Source organism: Microchirus variegatus (assembly GCF_963457635.1).
Source record: "Microchirus variegatus genome assembly, chromosome: 21".
NCBI classification, from domain to species: Eukaryota; Metazoa; Chordata; class Actinopteri; order Pleuronectiformes; family Soleidae; genus Microchirus; species Microchirus variegatus.
The window spans coordinates 17,895,278-17,915,548 of record NC_139822.1 but is presented as its reverse complement, the minus strand read 5'-3'; the positions used below and the strand labels follow the sequence as shown (position 1 = coordinate 17,915,548).

General features: G+C 40.0%; 1 protein-coding gene across 1 annotated transcript in view; it reads right to left on the bottom strand.

Moving 5' to 3' along the window:
• Positions 1 to 626: 626 nt before the first annotated feature.
• The window catches only part of suclg2 (succinate-CoA ligase GDP-forming subunit beta), a 124,477-nt gene continuing 104,832 nt past the window's right edge, over positions 627 to 20,271 (bottom strand). The window contains exons 10-11 of the mRNA XM_083907428.1: positions 9,209 to 9,329; positions 627 to 1,507 (exon numbers count right to left, since the gene is read on the bottom strand). Coding sequence (XP_083763554.1) covers positions 1,395 to 1,507; positions 9,209 to 9,329 — 234 coding nt within the window. The 3' untranslated portion in view covers positions 627 to 1,394. The remainder of the gene's footprint in view (positions 1,508 to 9,208; positions 9,330 to 20,271) is intronic.

Here is a 20,271-nt window from a genome sequence, read left to right as displayed (position 1 = left end):
AATAAAACAGATTCTTTTGATATGGAACGATAAGTTTGCAATATAAACTTATTTATGATGTAAAATTAATCTAATAATTGAAAAAAACAAAGAAATAAGTCATCGTGCAAGTTTGAGAACTCTGTTCTACTGGAATGTGTTTTTTTTTAAACGTATATTTTTGAATAATCTGACGTTTTTTTGTTAAGAATCAATCAAAAAAGATATCTTGTAATATAAATTCAAATTTTTATTGATTTTACTGAATGTTTTACTATATTTTTAATGTTATCTAAATCACTTTGTGTGTCCTGTGTGATTTTATCTCCTATTTATTATAAATAAAGTGTGTGAATGAGCCATGTTGTTGATGAGCGTTTGGCAAAAACGAGACAAAAATGAATTGAATTGACTGAAGTGAAAACATGACAGAATGTGTGAAATGTTTGTTTTTAATCTCCTCAGATGATTATGTACAGTTTGTTTGTTTCTTTAAACACTGAATCCAAGATATCCAATCATAGTACATTCATGACAATATAAAAATCACTATTTTATTCATGTATATGTATGTCTAAATCCCTGTGTTTGAGAGATTTACTGGGACTATAACAGGCACAGATTTGTTAAAGCTTCAGTCTGTAATTTGTTCCTAAAACAATTTTTTTTAACGTTTTTTGTTGGAAAAAAAACAACAACTTAGTGTTCAGTTTTAATTTTTAGTAGAAGTTTGGAAAAAGTGATTATTTCATGTTTTTTTCCACCTACAAACCTTATTTACTTATTAAAAAGTGCTTTAGAAACAAACGACGGACTAAAGCTAAGCTAACGATGTACAAAATTCACAGCACGGCGTCTTCGTCGAGTCTCGTTTTTTTTTTTTTTTTGGCGACGTAGATCCCGACATCGGACGGATTAACGGACGTGAAAATTAACTACGAGAGAAAGAAATACCTCCCAAAAAAATAAGACTCGCTGACCCAAAGTTTAACGCTAGGCTAACTAGCTGCTTACTAACATAGCGTGCTAGCCCTTTATTAGCAAACATTAAACACCTTATTCTACCTCTATTACGACAAAAAGTACGATTTTTCCTAAATAAGTTGTTAGCACGTGTTTAATATTTACTAATAAAGGGCTAGCATGCTACCTAGTGTTAGCCCGTTTTTGTAGCAGTAAAGATTCCACTTTGCCGATCGTGGAAAACGCCTCTCTTAATTAATTCATATTCCGCACAGAGACGCTTTAATAACGTGACGATAACGCCTCGGGAAACTGGAATGCACAAAGTATCGTGGGGGACGTGATCTGATGTGTGAAACGCGCGATTCTCCTTTAATATCCGATAACGTTTAGCCTGATTTGAAACGGCGTGAGTGAGTGAGTGAGTTTTTACTCTGACACGGGGGGGTTTTTCATTTCTTGACGGCGGCCACCGCTTTCTTGGCGGCGTCGTCCAGGTCCTCGGCGGCGGTGATGGGCAGACCGCTCTCCGTCAGGATACGCTTAGCCTCGTGGACGTTGGTGCCTGGTGGTGAAGAAGAAGAAGACGCGCTGTGACAAAAGGTGAAAAACTGCTCAGTTTTTAACTGTTAATGTGATCAAACGTGTGTGTGTGTGTGTGTGTGTGTGTGTGTGTGTGTGTGCGTGCAGCTTGACCTTAGCTCCTCTCGTCGGCCGTTTGTAATTAAGACGGAACGATATGTGAATTCTCCCGAGGCCCCGCCCCCTTCTCCCCCGACAGCCTGATCGATAAACTCCTCATGAGGAATTCTGTTACCCAGCTCCACTTAACGCCTAATATTTCACCTCTTTTGTAGAAGCTGATAATAAAGTGAGAGCAAACACTTTTCTGCTGCAACACACACACACACACACACACACACACACACACACGCGCGCACACACACGCACACAATCAATGACACACTGTCATTAATTAGAATGAGAGCAGTAAGAAGATCTCACTCTGGAGGAGGGGGGGGGGGGGTAGTGTGTCCAAAGTCATTTTGTCACTCTGTGTGTGTGTGTGTGTGTGTGTGTGTGTGTGTGTGTGTGATTGTGTGTGTGTGATTGTGTGTGTGTGTGTCCTCTCACTTGAACCATTGTACGTTGAATTATTATTATTAATTAACACATTTGCTGCCAAAAACACACACACACACACACACTAAAACCCCCCTTTTTAACAATTTAAAGGTACAGTACGTAAACTTCAGCAAGGTCAAAGGTCAAAGTCGAGCACTTTTCAGGCAGTTTTTGACTTTTTTTTTTACTTACACGTGTGTTATATATATTTAATATTATACACACGCTCCAAATTATGAGTAGTATTATTTTTAAACATCACCTTAAAGGTACAGTGCGTAAAATTCAGCGACAGATAAACTCACAAATAAGGTCAAAGTCGAGCACTTTTCACGCAGTTTTTTTTTTTACTTTTTCCTCATTTTACACGTGTGTTATATATATATTTAATATTTCATACAGACTCCAGATCAGTATGAAATATTATTGTTAAACATCAAATTAAAGGGACAGTGTGTAAAATAAATGACAGCATAACAGCATTTATTGTTATGGTTCAATTATTCATGGATTACTAAGTTAATTACAAACTATTTTGATCATTTATTCATCAGTTTTGATGATTTTTCAGCTTCTTAAATGTGAATTTTCTCTGGTTTCTTTGCTCCACGTGAGAAATAAATCATTAAAACTGGAATTATTTGGTAATTTAAATAAAATAAAACAATTGAGAACATTGGGGAAAAATTAATACACATTTTTTTCAATATTTTATGCTCCAAACAATTAAAATTGACTAATTAATTCATTAGGAAAAACAATTGTGAGTCACAACATGACTTTAGTTGCTTAAATGTGAGTTATTTTTTGGCAAAATTCAATAATTTCACCCATATTTTACAGACTGGACCTTTAATAAATAATGTTATCTTGCTCTTTGTGACTAAGACTGTGTTTTATAATAAATTAAAGGTAATAAATCACTCGTCTGTGAGAAAACACTATTTATTGTCATTTCTCTTCTGTTTTTTTACAGTATTACTTTATATTTATACTTTACAAAACCTTGAAAAATTCAATAACAGAGGAACTGTGGAACTAAACAAACATATGTAAATTTCTCCATCCCATAAATATTCATATATATGTGTGTGTGTGTGTGTGTGTGTGTGTGTGAGGAAACACTATATTTACTGTGTATAGGTGTGAATATGTATATTACTATATGTAGGTCTGTGTGTGTGTGTGTGTGTGTGTGTGTATGTATATTTACTGTGTATAGGTCTCTGTGTGTGTGTGTGTGTTTGTCGCTGACCTCGTCAGGACCAGTGAGTCCAAAACCTGGTCCTAATGAGGCTGAACCTCATTTCTGACGTTTAGAGCTAAGATTTAAATTGGGATGATGTTAAAGTGAGGATTAGATGTAACTGATTATGGTTAAAAACTTAAAATATAATGATAAAGCTGTTTTAAGAATGTCCAAATGAAGTGTGTGCTTGTTTTTGTTACCTTTTCAGGACCTTTCCTGTTTATTCTAATGAATATTGGCACATTTCCTGGTTCATTAATGTCTTTATTACATCACATTTTACTCATTTAAGGCTTAAGATGAGCTGCTCTGGAGAATGTGTGTGTGTGTGTGTGTGTGTGCGTGTGCGTGTGCGTGTGCGTGTGCGTGTGTGAGCACTGAGTGCAGTTCCACTGTGAGCAGCAGGGAGCAGCACTGACGGCTCACAGAGCTCAGCTGGATACAGCATCACTGAGTGTGTGTGTGTCTGTGTGTGTGCGTGTGTGGTGCATGCCAAGTATATGGACGTGTCTGTCCACCTGTGGCCACTAGGTGCTGCCAGAGACCCACTCACCGCCTGAATCAGGGACAGGAAGTAAAATATATGCACACTTAAAACACACACACACACACAGGTCTGTGTTGCTGTTCTTCTGAGGACACTGCCTAAACAAAGCCCGACTATAAATGAGGTTCTGCCTCATTAGGACCAGGTTTTGGTCCTTACAAGGTCAAGGTTTATGACAGAAAATGGTCCTAAAGAGGCAACAAATGCAAGAACACACACATATTCTTGTACAGCGTCCTTATAGAGGACACTCAGCAACTTTAGCCGTCACAACTTAGTGCTTTACCCTTAACTTTAAGTCCTAAAACCAGGTCTTAACCTTGAAAAAAGCCCTTTAAAATAGTTGGGATCAGACAGAATGTCCCCATAAGGTCATAAAGACCTCACAAAGACAGGATTGTACACACACAAATACACGCAATATTTCTATTTCTAAAGCCAAAATGTGTCAAATAACCATTTTAGATGAAATATTCTACACATCATGTTCTACAGACTGAAGAAAACATCTCAGTTTCTCACAGATCTGCACAAATAATCATTTTAAAGATGCTTTTCAAGTGAAAATGAGAATAATTATTTTTAAAAAATGACCTTTCCCTCTCATATCACCAATCATATTGCATTTGCAAATTAGATATTTATCTAAAACTGTTCAGGCCGAGACACATCACACATATATATATCACATATATATATAATATATATTCCCTCACCCTTTAACCTTATATTAAATATCACAACTAAAGGCCTTATCCTTAAGGCCTAAGAACTACTGCATTTTTTCACACAGTAAAACTTCTTAAAACACAATAATCTTCATTTCAAGTATGTTTTTTTGAACGAAAATGAGACATAACGCCTTCTTATCCCCTTACCTTTAACTTAACCATCACGACTAAGTGCCTAACCCTTAACACAATCATGACCCTAACCCTTAAACCAGGTCAAAACCACGAAAAAGCCCTTTAAAGATGTGAGGATGAGCCAAAATGTCCCCACAAAGACATAAATACAAGTACGCACACACGTTTTACGGGCGTCAAAAAGCGCAAATAATCGTCTCGACTTGTTTTAAAACATATGTGAGCTCCACTGACACTTCAAAAATGTCATTTCATGTATTTGGAATCCCACCCGTGCGTGAAAATCAACAAACGAATGACGTCACGGGGAACTTTCAGGACCTCCGACTGCTCTGAAGTGGAAGAAACCATTTTTCTATTTATTCTATAATAAACACTGTGAGGACTGAAGGAGCAGAGTTCTCTTTTTAATTAAATGGAACGAGCGGGAAGAAGAAGAAATAATGGTGAGATGTAGTATTTCTCTTAAAGAGGGAAAAATCCACGTCGTCCATCGGTGAAAAGGTTCATAAAATCAATAAAGTGAGAGAACAGAGTTAAGTGAACGCAGTTTTCCTTTAACTCTGGACCCTGAGGGCTTTTTAAGTTTTTTTTGTTTTCCCTTAGTGGCAGAAAGCAGCTTTACAGAAGACTGCAGAACGGTTGTGTTCACACTTTTGCCACAGGGGGCAGTAGAGTCCATGTTGTTTTATTTTTTATTTTTTTGTTTTTATTGAGTGTTCAAAAGGTGCTTATAAATAAAATGCATTATTATTATGATGATTATTTCTATCCAAAATGAATGTGCTGCCTGGTTTTGCACCTTTTAAACTTTTGCAAATTAAAACATGTTTTTTTTTAAATGATTATTTCCAATGGTTTGATTGTTTTAGGTCGAAATAAACACAATACTATCTTTTTTTTGGTCCAATTCTGGTCAAAATCACAGGATTGGATATATAAAAAAAAAAAAAAAAGAAGACAAAATCTGATGCAATCTAATAAATCGCAGAAGACGACTTTGCATTACAGTAATTACGCACCGGTTAGTGCCGTCAGAAGAATTCAAACTGTTTTCTGAAAACTGAAAAGTTGCATGTCAGAGCCAACGTGTTGCAGTTATTACGGTAATTTCAATCCAGCGCTGTTGCAGGAAGTCGACGAATCAGAGGTCTTTGTCGTCAGAGAGGAAAGAGTTGGAAAAATGACTTTTTTGGGGACATTGATATGCAAAATCTGGTGTTTGTGTACAACTACCTTGGTTTTTCGAAATAAAACTGTTATTTTAAGTTGTTAATACACTATTTTAAAACGCAGTAAGTTGTAAATAACTGCCAGATATTGGTTAAGTTATTCTGGAATAAGCAAATATCCTCAAGTGTTAAAGGGTTAAGTAGCATACAAGCGTAGCTAAGCACATAGCGTGCTCATTTCTCCTTAATGGGAGCAAAACATTTATTATACAGTTCACGTTCAAAGCTTTAACGGCCTAACCAAAGGATTTAGTTCCACAAGAAGATTCAAATTCTGCCAATAAACTCGTCCAAACAGCAACAGCTGTTTGTTAGTGATATGTGAAGAAGAAGGTAGAATGACGTTAGCGTGAAATATGAAGCGCATGCATCCACGAGAATGACCCAAATGCCTTTCCCAATTAAAAGCGGAGCCGGTTAATCCGTCCTGATCCCGTTTGAAGAGCTCCGGTACTGGACTCGTACTTGCCGCCCGCGAGCTGAGCCGATTGATTTCTCCACCAATCTTCTCCCTCCACAAGAGCGCCAGCCCGCCACGTAATGACCCGCCGCTTAAAGCTCGGATTAGAGCCGCGGCAGAAAAAAAAAACAAAACAAAAAAAAAACGAGCTCGGACCGACCACCAGCGGTGACCTTCTGGACGTCAGGGTGAATTACACGGAGGAGAAAATGTGTGGCGGCTAATTAAGGCTGTGATCTGATTGCCAATCGTCGATGTTTCGGGAGTCGTCTTTAGACACGAGGCAGATGATGATTTTACAGGTTGAGAGTGGACACTTATCTCTTTGTCATCTTTACTCTACATGACGCTAAAGCTTATGTTGAATAAAACCCAGGATGCCTACGAGGACGAGGTGTTAACCATCCCATGATAATCAAACGCAACTATGGATTTCGGATTTCCTAGGGTTATCCATGCACCTGTGATTTGCAGGCGCTACATCAGGGGTTCTCAAAGTGTTGAGGGCCAATTTAGGAACCCAACTTTGAACTGAGGGCCGCCACAGGAAAAAAAACAGAAAGAAATCCCATTTGTAATAATTTTAATGACCAGATTGCAGTTCTACGGTTTAGCGTTAAGTAATATAAGCGTTAATATAATGTAATTTAAGCATTAATATAATAACGCTTTATAATTTACTGGGTAATTACCCAGTATTTTGGCCATTGTTCTTACCTTCTAATTACAGGTTAATACCAAGTAACACATTTCTGTTACCATATATTTACTGGGTAAATAGCTAGAAATTGGGGGCTGTAGCTACCTGCTTATTACCAGATTATAACACAATAATACACTAAAATTCACCATATAGAAACCAGGTAAATACCCAGTATTTTTGTTTACACTTATTGGTCTGTATCCAGTAATGTCCAATAAACATTTAACAAGCTTAGTAGCTCCTGGATTAAAACTATCAACTGTAATTCATTGCGGGCCGCCAGAAAAGTTTCTGCGGGCCGCCATTGGCCCCCGGGCCGCACTTTGAGAACCAATGCGCTACACGATTATGCTATCTTGCTCCCATTTCTTTGTTAATTCAGTTTTTACTTTTTGCACGAAAATGTGGAAGAAATTTGGTTCCAATATGACTATTATTTTCAATATTCTGATATTTACGTAAATGGTGCATTGTGTATGTGGACATAAAACTAGCGCTGGGCAGCGCTAACGTTGGCGCCGTTAACGCACGACTCGTTTCCATGACGACTGACCGGAAAAAAGACGAGCGGGACGTCATGTTTACGTGCCGCGACACCAGAGTCCAGGCACCGTATACCAGTTAGCTCCGTTAGCTCCTTTAGCGCCGTTAGCACGCCAACAGTCGAACTGGAGCGGTTTATCCTCCACATGAGGGTGCTCCCATGTCAACTGGTATTGGAGCCAATCCCAGTTGACATATTCAATACGTTCCAACTTTAGAGATAAATAACGTAAACAGAATATGGAAATATAAGAGTCCAGGCACCGTTTACCAGTTAGCTCTGTTAGCTGTGTTAGCTACTTTAGCGCCGTTAGCGCGGACTACAATTTAACTGGAGCGGTCTGTTTATTATTAAAGGGAGCGCTACAAATAACCCGGTGTACTAGTGTACTGCGTATGTGTGCGTCTGTTTTTAAAGTTTAGCGTTACTTTAGAGACTCATTTTAACAATCTGGAGTCACGTAAACATGACATAACCCGGGTCTTTTCCCGGTCAGTCGTCATGGAAACCAGCGATGTGCTAATGTTCGTTAACGTTGGGCCCAGCACTACTTAAAACCCTTAAATTAAGTAAGTGTCAGATTGGATATCTCTACGACTGGAATCGCTGCCTTTGCCAAGGTCGAAAACATGTCGTCGTTTGTCGGCGAGCAACAAAACGCAAAAAGAAAACGATGGATTTGACGTCCTAATCGAAGCTCGTCCTCATTAGGACCGGGTTTTGGTCTCCATGAGTCTGGTCTTGACAAGGTCAGTGTTTAAGCTAGAACAGGCCTTACAGAGGTAGCAAATACACGTACACACACATACACATACACTGCCCTCTATGTCATAGACCCACCACTCAGCAGTATCTTGACAATTAAGCCAACTACAAACTGGCCCCCGTGCCTCTGGGAGTCACCACTGCCATCCCACACACACACTTCGCACAGATTCATTAGCATACGCAGGTGAAAGGTGAGCCAATCAGTGTCGTCTCTTGCAGTTACACACCGGCGCTAATGATGGGCGCGGCGGGAAAGCGACACGTATGGGAAATTCAGCGCTCGTCCGACTGGGACCCTGAAGCCACGACGGAGACGGACGGACGGTCTCCAGAGGCTAAAGCTGCTACGACGCGATGGCTCAACAAAAGTTGGACACAAAGTGGGAAAGCGGGTGCTTTAAATGTGCTGCTTTCTGACTGTTATATATACATCCGTCACTCCAGAGTGGTAAATAATAACGTGTTATTATGGAGAGTTCCTATATATGCAGCTAAAAGCAGCACGGGCTGTAGCTATAGGGGAAATAATGAACAGTCAGGAAGGTCACCGTGAGAGAAGGAGCTCGTGAAAAAACCACCATCGTTGTGAAGAAATGGCCTTTATAAAATATGCTGAACTCAAACACGCTCGTTATATCTCAACATTTTTACAGCACGCTGCTTCTAACAAGCAGTGGACGTGTGGACATGCAAACTGTAGCATGACGGACAGAGTTGTTGTGAAATTAGCAGCTGACTAACTGGAATAATCTTGAGATCTTGTTTTCCTCACCTTCAAGCCTGACCACCAGCGGAACCTTCAGCTCCAGTTCTCGACAGGCCTTGGTGATGCCGTTGGCGATGATGGCACAGTTGACGATCCCACCGAAAATGTTGACCAGGATGGCCTCCACCTGTGGAAGAGGACGCAAGGGAAGGGAAGGATTTAGCCCACTTTTAAACTGCAGAACATTGTTTTACAGACTGGCAACTTCTTTCTTTACGCCTGCTCAGCTGGAAATATCTCATAAGCCAATCGAGAAGACCTGCTGAAGGTCAACCATGGTCAAAATGACCTGCTGATGTTCAAACATGGTCAGGAGGATCTACTGAAGTTCAAACATGGATCAAAACGACCTGCAGAAGTTCAAACATGGGTCAAAACGACCTGCGGAAGTTCAAACATGGGTCAAAACGACCTGCGGAAGTTCAAACATGGGTCAAAAGGAGCTGCTGAAGCTCAACCATGGTCAAAATGACCTGCTTAAGTTGAACTTGGTCAAAATGAGCTGCTGTGGCCTAGTGGTTAGGGCTTCGAGCTCGAGACCGGAAGGTAGCTGGTTCAATCCCCGACCAGTCCGCAGCTGAAGTGCTGTTGAGCAAGGCATTTAACCCCCTCACTGCTCCCCGAGCGCCGCTCACTGGCATGGCAGCTCACTGCGCTGGGTTAGCATGTTCTCCACCTCACTGTGTGCTGTGTGTGTTCACTAACTCACTGCAGAATTGAATTTCCCCTTGCGGGACTTAAAGGGTTCTTAATCTTTAATCTTTTGAAGGTCAACCATGGTCAAAATTACCTGCGGAAGTTCAAACATGGGTCAAAACGACCTGCGGAAGTTCAAACATGGGTCAAAAAGACCTGCGGAAGTTCAAACATGGGTCAAGACGACCTGCTGAAGTTCAAACATGGGTCAAGACGACCTGCTGAAGTTCAAACATGGGTCAAAACGACCTGCGGAAGTTTTGGGTCAAAACGACCTGCGGAAGTTTTGGGTCAAAACGACCTGCGGAAGTTTTGGGTCAAAACGACCTGCGGAAGTTTTGGGTCAAAACGACCTGCTGAAGTTCAAACATGGGTCAAAACGACCTGCGGAAGTTCAAACACGGGTCAAAACGACCTGCGGAAGTTCAAACACGGGTCAAAACGACCTGTGGAAGTTCAAACATGATCAAGACGACCTGCGGAAGTTCAAACGTGGGTCAAAACGACCTGCGGAAGTTCAAACATTGGTCAATACGACCTACGGAAGTTCAAACATGGTCTAGAAGACCTGCGGAAGTTCAAACATGGGTAAAAACGACCTGCGGAAGTTCAAACGGGTCAAAACGACCTGCGGAAGTTCAAACATGGGTCAAAACGAACTGCGGAAGTTCAAACGTGGGTCAAAACGACCTGCGGAAGTTCAAACGTGGGTCAAAACGACCTGCGGAAGTTCAAACACGGGTCAAAACGACCTGCTGAAGTTCAAACATGGTGTAGAAGACCAGCGTAAGTTCAAACATGGTCTAGAAGACCTGCGTAAGTTCAAACATGGGTCAAGACGACCTGCAGAAGTTCAAACATGGTCTAGAAGACCTGCTGAAGTTCAAACATGGGTCAAAACTACCTGCGGAAGTTCAAACGTGGGTCAAAACGACCTGCGTAAGTTCAAACATGGGTCAAAACGACCTGCGGAAGTTCAAACATGGGTCAAAACGACCTGGGGAAGTTCAAACGTGGGTCAAAACGATCTGCGGAAGTTCAAACATGGGTCAAAACGACCTGCGGAAGTTCAAACATGGGTCAAAAACGACCTGCGGAAGTTCAAACATGGGTCAAAAACGATCTGCGGAAGTTCAAACATGGGTCAAAAACGACCTGCGGAAGTTCAAACATGGGTCAAAACGACCTGCGGAAGTTCAAACATGGGTCAAAACGACCTGCGGAAGTTCAAACATGGGTCAAAAACGACCTGCGGAAGTTCAAACATGGGTCAAAACGACCTGCTGAAGTTCTGAAGACTGGTTTCAAATGACAGAAAATCAAAGGTTCCTCAAGTAACCACTTGTTACAACCATGGTTTGCAAAGGACCACGTCTGAATACCCGACATGTCAAACTCCTGCCACTTTTGAAAGCTTCCTGCGGACATGATTTAAGCAGCAGCAGTAAATCCACTTTACCACACGAGTACAACGCCGTGTCTCGAGCAGAGAAGCTTTATGACCTGCCTGGTGTACAGTAGGTCATGCACCCAGAGGCTGTTTCCCCCCCTCACAGGCGATACAACACTGTCACAATGGAGGCAGGATAAAGGAATATATAGTCGGATTTAAGAGGCCGGCGTCAAGAGTAAGAGGCTGCGCTGGAGCCAAATAATAAAGTGATATTTCAATGGGTGTTGGTGACACACGGCAAACAACAGCAGCTGCACACCTGGCTGCTTTTCAAACGTCTGAATGTGGCGCAGCCATATATCATATTTAGCCTTTAAAAGAGATTTTCAACAGCACACGTGTTATTGAAAATATCAAACTTTTCTAAGTGTTACGTGAAAACTTAAGTGATTTCCCCGACAGCTAGCAAAGTTTAAGTTAACTTTTTTTTTTTTTCTTTTTTGAAGTTGGGTATAAACCGCCTTCACACCTGAATGGTGTTCAATGCATAAGGATTATGGGATAAAAAAAAAAAGACGATTCGATGTTATACGAGTCACGGAAAGCAGACGACACTGCGACAATGCACCTACAGTGGACGAAATAAAAAAACAATATGGCCGCCGTCCTCCAAAATTCCAAAGGAAGAAACGGCAGCAGTAACGTTTGTTGTGTGTTCCCAGAATTGCCAAAAATATCCACAGTTCCTTGAATGCATCTCTAAGCTCGACCTGTTGCGGACCCTGCATTAATCTCACTAGCTCTCATGCACTGGAACACTATTTTCTTTCTTAAATTCTTCTCTTGATAGTTTGTTTGATTGGTAATCGGGCGTCCCACACCTTGGTTGGTTGAATCAAATTCAACGACTTTTCAACGACTTTCCAGGACCAATTACCTCAAATTCAAAGACTGAATGTAGGTGGCGTCGTAAAAATATCAACTTAACCTCTTTCTTGCACAAAATCCAAGCACTTTCAATGACCATGTCCATAAAGTGTGACTTTCAAAAGGACCTTGACAAATTTCAAGGATCCGTGCGAACCCTGCGTAACATTTATTCCCATATCGTTAGGGCTAACAGAACAATCTATATATTTTTTGATGCTAATAGCGCGTACAGACAGAGAGTATTTCAACACATAGATAACTAGAGGGGTGATAGCCGACGACTACTCCGAGCCCATGCGCCATCATTTTTATGCCAATTTTAAAGCAAAATTTGCATAGGCAATGAAGGCCACTTTGGACATGTGGTGTGCAGCGGTGACCTTGGAAATAGGTCAAGGTCACCGATCTTTGAACTTGTTCAAGATACTTGTAAGAGGCATCCACAGTGCCAGTTTGGCAGCAATACAATAAATATTTGTCAAGTTTTCGCGTTGACATGGTTGAAAAGTGCAGGTTTTTGGCTATTTTTCAAGTTTCAAGTGCAGCTGTGACCTTGAAAAGTAGGTCAAGGTCACCCATCTTTGAACTTGTCCAAGATACTTGTAAGAGGCATGGACAGTGCCAGTGTGACATCAATATGTCGAATATTTGTCAAGTTATCGTGTTGACAAGATCGTAAAAGTGCCGTTTACACATTTCTCACTTTTCCCCTGCAAAAAAAACGCGGAAAAATTCACGAAAAATTCCAAAAAAAAGGTTTTTGGACAAAACGAAAACAACGCCTGGAGATATTCACCCACTAAACAATCCTGCAAAATGTGAAGGACGTACGCGCACAGGAAGGTATTCATTTTAGTCCGGACGGAACGGTGCGGAGCATAAAAATGTGTTTTAAAAAGCACATATATACCAAGTCTACTGCACACTGCAGAGCTTTAAACACCACAGCATGTCGTGCCAAAGCACCACACCGTCTGTACCGTGTTCATTTAGGCTGCAGTTTCTGCAAGACGTCTTCAACTTTCTTATATAACGAGTATGAAACTGATATTACTTTGTCCACGGCCATAGTGTGTGTGTGGGAGTGTGTGTGTGAGTGTGAGTGTGTGTGTGTGTGTGAGCAATTACACTAACAATCTAGCACTTGGTAATTACCTTGGCTAGCTCAGTGGGAAAGTAGACTGAGAACACACAGGATTAATCCCCCATGTTTGTTTATAATCACTGCTAATCTGTTAGCGCCACTTTGGATGAGCAGCTTGTCTGTGTGTGTGTGTGTTTTCCGTGTGGTAATGATGTTTACAGCGAGAGAAGATCAAGGACTTGGACAGGTTTGTGAGCGACAGCCGTCGTCGTATCGTCGATCCTTTAAACAGCGGTGAGCGACACACCGGCAGCAGCAGAGCAAACACAGATGTGGTGCAAAGACTTCAGTCCAACGCTGATGAGGAGGAGTTTCATCGTCCTGGGATTAGACGAGAGTTGGGAAAAACTGCAACTGAGCTAAAAACAAAGTTCGAATGAACCAAAACTAACGAAACGCGAGTAAAGACACGTGACGAGGTTTTCTGATGTAAGAGGGTAATGGAGGAGGAGGAGGAAGAGGTTAGGAATACGTAGGATTTAATGGAATGAAACATTAGAGGCCATTAGATTAGATTAGATTAGAGGTTCTCAACCTTTTCATACAAAGCACCTCCTGAGAAAATATTAAGCACTCGATGTGTTTATATGTATATATGCATATATTATACATATATATATACATATATATGCACACATATACATATATATGCACACATATACATATATATGCACACATATACATATATATGCACACATATACGCACACATATACATATACATACTATCTTATCTTATATATATGCACACATATACATATATATGCACACATGTACATATACATATATATGCACACATGTACATATACATGTACATATATATATGCACACATGTACATATATATATGCACACATGTACATGTACATATGCACACATATACATGTACATATGCATACATGTACATATGCACACATATACATGTACATATATATGCACACATATACATGTACATATATATGCACACATATACATGTACATATATGCACATATATACATGTACATATATATGCACACATATACATGTACATATATGCACACATATACATGTACATATATGCACACATACATGTACATATATGCACACATACATGTACATATATGCACACATATACATGTACATATATGCACACATATACATATATATGCACACATATACATACACACATACATATATTTGCACACATATACATGCACATATATATGCACACATATACATGTACATATATTTGCACACATACACATGTACATATATTTGCACACATACACATGTACATATATTTGCACACATACACATGTACATATATTTGCACACATACATATGTACATATATATGCACACATACACATGTACATATATACACACATATATACATATATACATATTACACGCATATATATATATATACTACACACACATATATATACATATACACATATATACATGTATTTACATATATATACATATACACATATATACATGTATTTACATATATACATACATACAGTATACATATACATATATATACACAGACACACACATATATACACATACACACATATATATACACATACAAACACACATATATATATATATATATATATATATATACACACACACACACACATATACACATATATATATATATTGGAACCATGTTAAACTTTATTGTTCCTATTAAATATATCTTAAAAATCAATAAAAGCCAACACAAAGATGTGAGTAGAGGTGAATTTCTAGCGTATTCTTCTAAGATAAATTAGGTTTCTCTTCACTTATTTGTCAAAATAAGAGAGTCTGGTGCTCGCGACTCACCGATCTGTCTGAATTAATGCGCTTCCTTCCCCCAAACATCCATCAAACCATTACTTTAACGCCTGAACCAGACTGTCCAGCAGGTGTTTTCTAATGAAAGCTCCACTCCAAAAAAAAAAAAAAAAAATCAAGGCCCCTCTAAAACACACAGGTGTAGAGAGAGTTAAGAGAGATGATCTCCACTCTGTAATCAGCCAGATAAAAGCTTCTCACGGCTGTAATGGAGCGAGGTGATGGATGCTGAGGCGGACAGAGTCGGCTCCAAGAGGAATCTGGAAGGAAAAAGATGAGGCCAAGAGGAGGAGGACGAGGAGGACGAGGAGGAAGCAGTGGCCTGGTTTCTCCTCACTCAGAGAGATAAAGACGAGCGGAGAGAGTAAACACAGAGACTTAAAGAGAATTAAAGATAAACGCACACTAATGCGAGGAGCAGGAGTTTAACTACGGCAGATAATGTACAAACATCTTCTTTTTTTTTTCCTCTGTTGATTTAAAAGCCTCGACCGGCTTCTGCTTTATTTATTTACATTTCGCACGTCGCACCGTTCTCAGTTTAAAGACTTAAACCCGTGATTAAATCACGGGTTCAGTCTTTGGTTGCTCGTCTGCGTAGGTCGGTCCTACGGCCAATGTCCCAGTACGAGATGTATTTTTAGTAGTTTTTACCGTTTATTTGAGTTGTTTTTATACTTTCTATTGTGTTTTATTGTTTGTTTTTAGGTCTTATGTTTCTATATTTTATTTGTTTTATTAGCTCCAGACGACCCATGACCTTCTTGTGGAAGATAAAGCGTTACGACGCGAATAAATAAATCAGAATTATATAACGAAACGAGCGCTGGGCGCGCTAACGGCGTTAATGGCGGTTAACGGGGTCAGCGCTAACGCATGACGCGATTCCTTGACGAAGGACCGGGAAAAAGACGCGAGCGACGCCATGTTTACGTGACTCCCGATGTGTTAAAAAGATTCTCTAAAGTTAACGCTTAACTTTAAAAACAGAGGCACACATACGCGGTACGCGGGTACGCTGGTTATTTGTTAGCGCTGCTCTTTTCCTTTAATAACAAACAGACCGTTCCAGTTAAATTGTAGATACGCTAACGCCGTTTAAGGAGCTAACACAGCTAACGGAGCTAACTGGTAAACGGTGCCTGGACTCCGGTGCCGCAGCATGTAAATATGACGTCAAATGCGTTACTGTTTTTACTGTACTAGTTTTTATACTTTCTACAGTATTTTATTGTTTGTTTTTAGGTCTATTAGGTCTCATATTTCCGTACGTTTTTATGTACGTTATTTATCTCTAAAGTTGGAATGGATTGGATTGGATATGTCAACTGGGATTGGCCCCAGCCCTCGTGACCCTCATGTGGAGGATAAAACGGTATGACACGAAGAAATAAATCAGAATTATATATATCTATATATATATACATCATTTTTACTTGGAGCCACTGATGAAAACGTGGTATGAACATGTGGCCAAACTCCCAAACTGCAAGAACACATACATCCTCAATACAAATACAAATACTAATATTTAAAAGCTATTTCATGTCACAACAATATGATTTTGTTCTGGATTCATTTTTAGTTTGTGGCCCAAACAAGACGTTTGAGAACATCGTTATTTTGGACGCGCCGTCCTGCGACTGGTGTGAAAGCAGACGTGTGAAAAGCGGCGGGAAGTGCGAGGAGGGACGGCGTCCAGAGTTCAGGCAGATGGACGGGAGGTGTGAAAGGAGGGTGTGATCTGCACATCATTATGTGTGTATTTGAATCTATACTCTCTATCTATGTGTGTGTGTGTGTGTGTGTGTGTGCGTGTGTGTGCCTGTGCAGGTGTGGTCCACAGTGGGGTCACGGGGTCACGACTGCTGCTGCCGCCGTGTGGAATTCAAACACATATATATATATGTGTATATATGTATGTATATATGTGTATGTATGTATATATATATATATGTCTGTAATTTATATGTGTATATATGTGTGTAATATATGTATATATATTTGCGTGTATATATATGTGTGTAATATATGTACGTGTATATGCGTGTATATATATGTACATGTATATGCGTGCATATATATGTACATGTATGTATATCCGTGCATATACATGTACATGTATATGCGAACATATATATGTATATGTGTGTATATGTGTTTGTAAGTATATGTCTGTTATATATATGTGTATATATGTATATATATTTGCGTGTGTATATATATGTGTGTAATATATGTACGTGTATATGCGTGTATATATATGTACATGTATATGCGTGTATATACATGTACATGTATGTATATGCGTGCATATATATGTACATGTATATGCGACGCGTGCATATATATGTACATGTATATGCGTGCATATACATGTATATGTATGTCAATATGTATATATATGCATATATATATGTGTGTATATGTATATAGACATAATACACACATATATTGGTCACTCTATGTTTGCATCATCTGCTTTTTCTGGAAGAAGCCGTCATTTATTGAATTCAAAAACACAAAAAATATATTATTTTGGTGGTTAAATGTTGCCTCAAATTAAAAACTATTGTTTTCTCATACACCGTCTGCGAGGGGAACGTCTCTCTGCACATACGACTCTAAAGTACAATGTCCACACTGACTTTAACAGCCTGTTATATAGATATAAACACAGTAAAAACATACTTTATTATATGTGCTGTATGTGTCAGGAGGTAGATTTGAGAGGAAATGGTAGGAAAACATGTTTATTTATTGTTTCGTTTTCCTTCTAAGTATTAGTAATGTTGGTCTGTATAAGAGCACAGAACTTTACATACTGCACACACACCACCTTGTGTCCACTGGGGGGCAGCAGAGGTTTTAGATGGCGCGTTGCAGCGCTCCGTTCTGGCCTCCCGATCTGCAGCCCATTTTTCAAACCCTGCCTCTGTTTGGGGAGGGAACCATATTTCTTCCATTCATGCATCTCCTATTGACACCAATGTATATTAATGATACATAAGGAAAGATTTATGCCGCTTGGCACACAAGTAAATGCAGTTTATAGAAATATGGATGTGGCCAGTTGCATTTTGCTGCAGGGTTGTTGTTTTTTGTTGTTGGGTGTTTTTTTTCATACCATTTCTCTGGTTTCTCCTTGTACACACACACACTGCTGTTTGGTATCGATGAGTTCTACCACTTTGGCCTATTCCAAGTAAAGATTACAGATCCAGAGGTGGCAACAACAACACGGACATTCGAAGAGACTGGGATGTAGAAGAGCAGATCGTTTCGTCTTTGTACGTAAATAAAGGTTTTGGTTAAGCCATTTTAAATCAAGATGTTGGTCGACGCGGGGTTAACCCTAACCCTAACCCTAACTCCAACCCTAACCCTGAGCATCGTGATAATCAAGCCGCATGGATTTATATTGATTTTATGGCTGTAGAATTGTTCAATAAGTGAGTTCTTTTGCTCCCTTTTTCCAAGATAACTTTCCCTTTCCATATCTGGCAGTTATTTATTCAACCATTTAGGAATTTACGGTACAGAGAAGGTGATTGGACGGTCGTTTCCGCGGCCGTAATGACAAGTATATGAATGCAATGCTCTGGACTACCGTTCAAAGTTTGGGCTCACTTAGAAACGTCCTTGTTTTTGAAGGAAAATCACTTTTTTTTATGAATATAACATTAAATGAATCAGAAATACACTCTATACATTGTTAATGTGGTAAACGACTATTCTAGCTGCAAACGTCTGGTTTTTAATGGAATATGTACATAGGTGTATAGATTTCCAGTGTTCTAATGGTACATTGTGTTTGCTAACTGCGTTAGAAGGCTATTAAACCCTTGAAAACCCCTGTGCAATGATGTTAGCACAGCTGATGAAAGCAAAGTCTGAAGGGCAAAATGATTATTTTGAATAAAAATCATTATTTCTAATATAGTCAATGTCTTGACTATATTTTCTATTCATTTTGCAACTCTTTTGATGAATAAAAGTGTGATTTTTAATGGAAAACATCACAAAAATTGTATAGGTGACCCCAAACTTTTGAACGGTAGTGAATTTGTGCCAATCTTAGCTGACACAGATCGCCAGACCATAGTTTTTTGAATGTTCTATATACCACAATCGGTTACAGCAAGACTAAGTACACGTGCCAAGACGACAGGATCGGTACCAGAAGGGTTACAAAACGCCTCACTGATGAACTGGTCAAAAAGAAACGCGCCGTCGTTGGACGCCGTCTACAATCAAAGGTCCCGACTCTCGCTCGGCTCCACTCAGCTCTCTGCAGCTCAGCAGAGTCAGCCTTACAGTAAGAAATCACATCACACTCACGTCACAATCCATCTGAAAAAGAAAAAAATCTCCAACATCACATTGTAGCTGTAGTTTTTTGTTTAACCTCCCGTCACAGAACCAATATCGGGTTCTTTGCCTTAAAGGCATTCATTTTCAGGCGAGCCGACCCCGTCACAGCAGCAGGGAAGATTTCTTTCATCAGCGATCGGGGATAAAGGTATCGGCGCGTACGCCCCGACAACTTCGCCGTCTTCCTACGGGATCTTTGTGTGTCGCAGCTTTTCGACCCGACGTTGACGGGGGGGGAAATGAATCAAGTTTTAGTTGCCGGCACTGCGATACCCTGCCGAGCCTTTTCAGCGTCAAAGTCAAAAAAAAGGGGGACCTTCACAAGTGGCTTTTCTGCCTGCTATTATACGCCCCACTAACTGCATTTTAGGACAAGAAAGAAACGTAAAAACCCAGACAATTTGACATGCTCATGTGGCTCCTGTATTATACTCCCGTGTACACACACACACACACACACACTCTCTTGTGCTTTGAGAAAACGTGACGACGATCGAACAAACAAGAGGTGCTGTCGTTACGGACGCGTGCGCAATTATGACATTTATAAACGATCGGTATCGACGACAACGAAAAGCGGGCAGTCTTCGTATTCTTTCCAGGGAGCGATGCATAATAAACGCGACGTACTTTTCCTCTCAACCCAACGGGGGAATAAAGGCATTGTATCCGGCTCTCATTCTGCTACGGCTTCTTGTCAAGAGTCGAG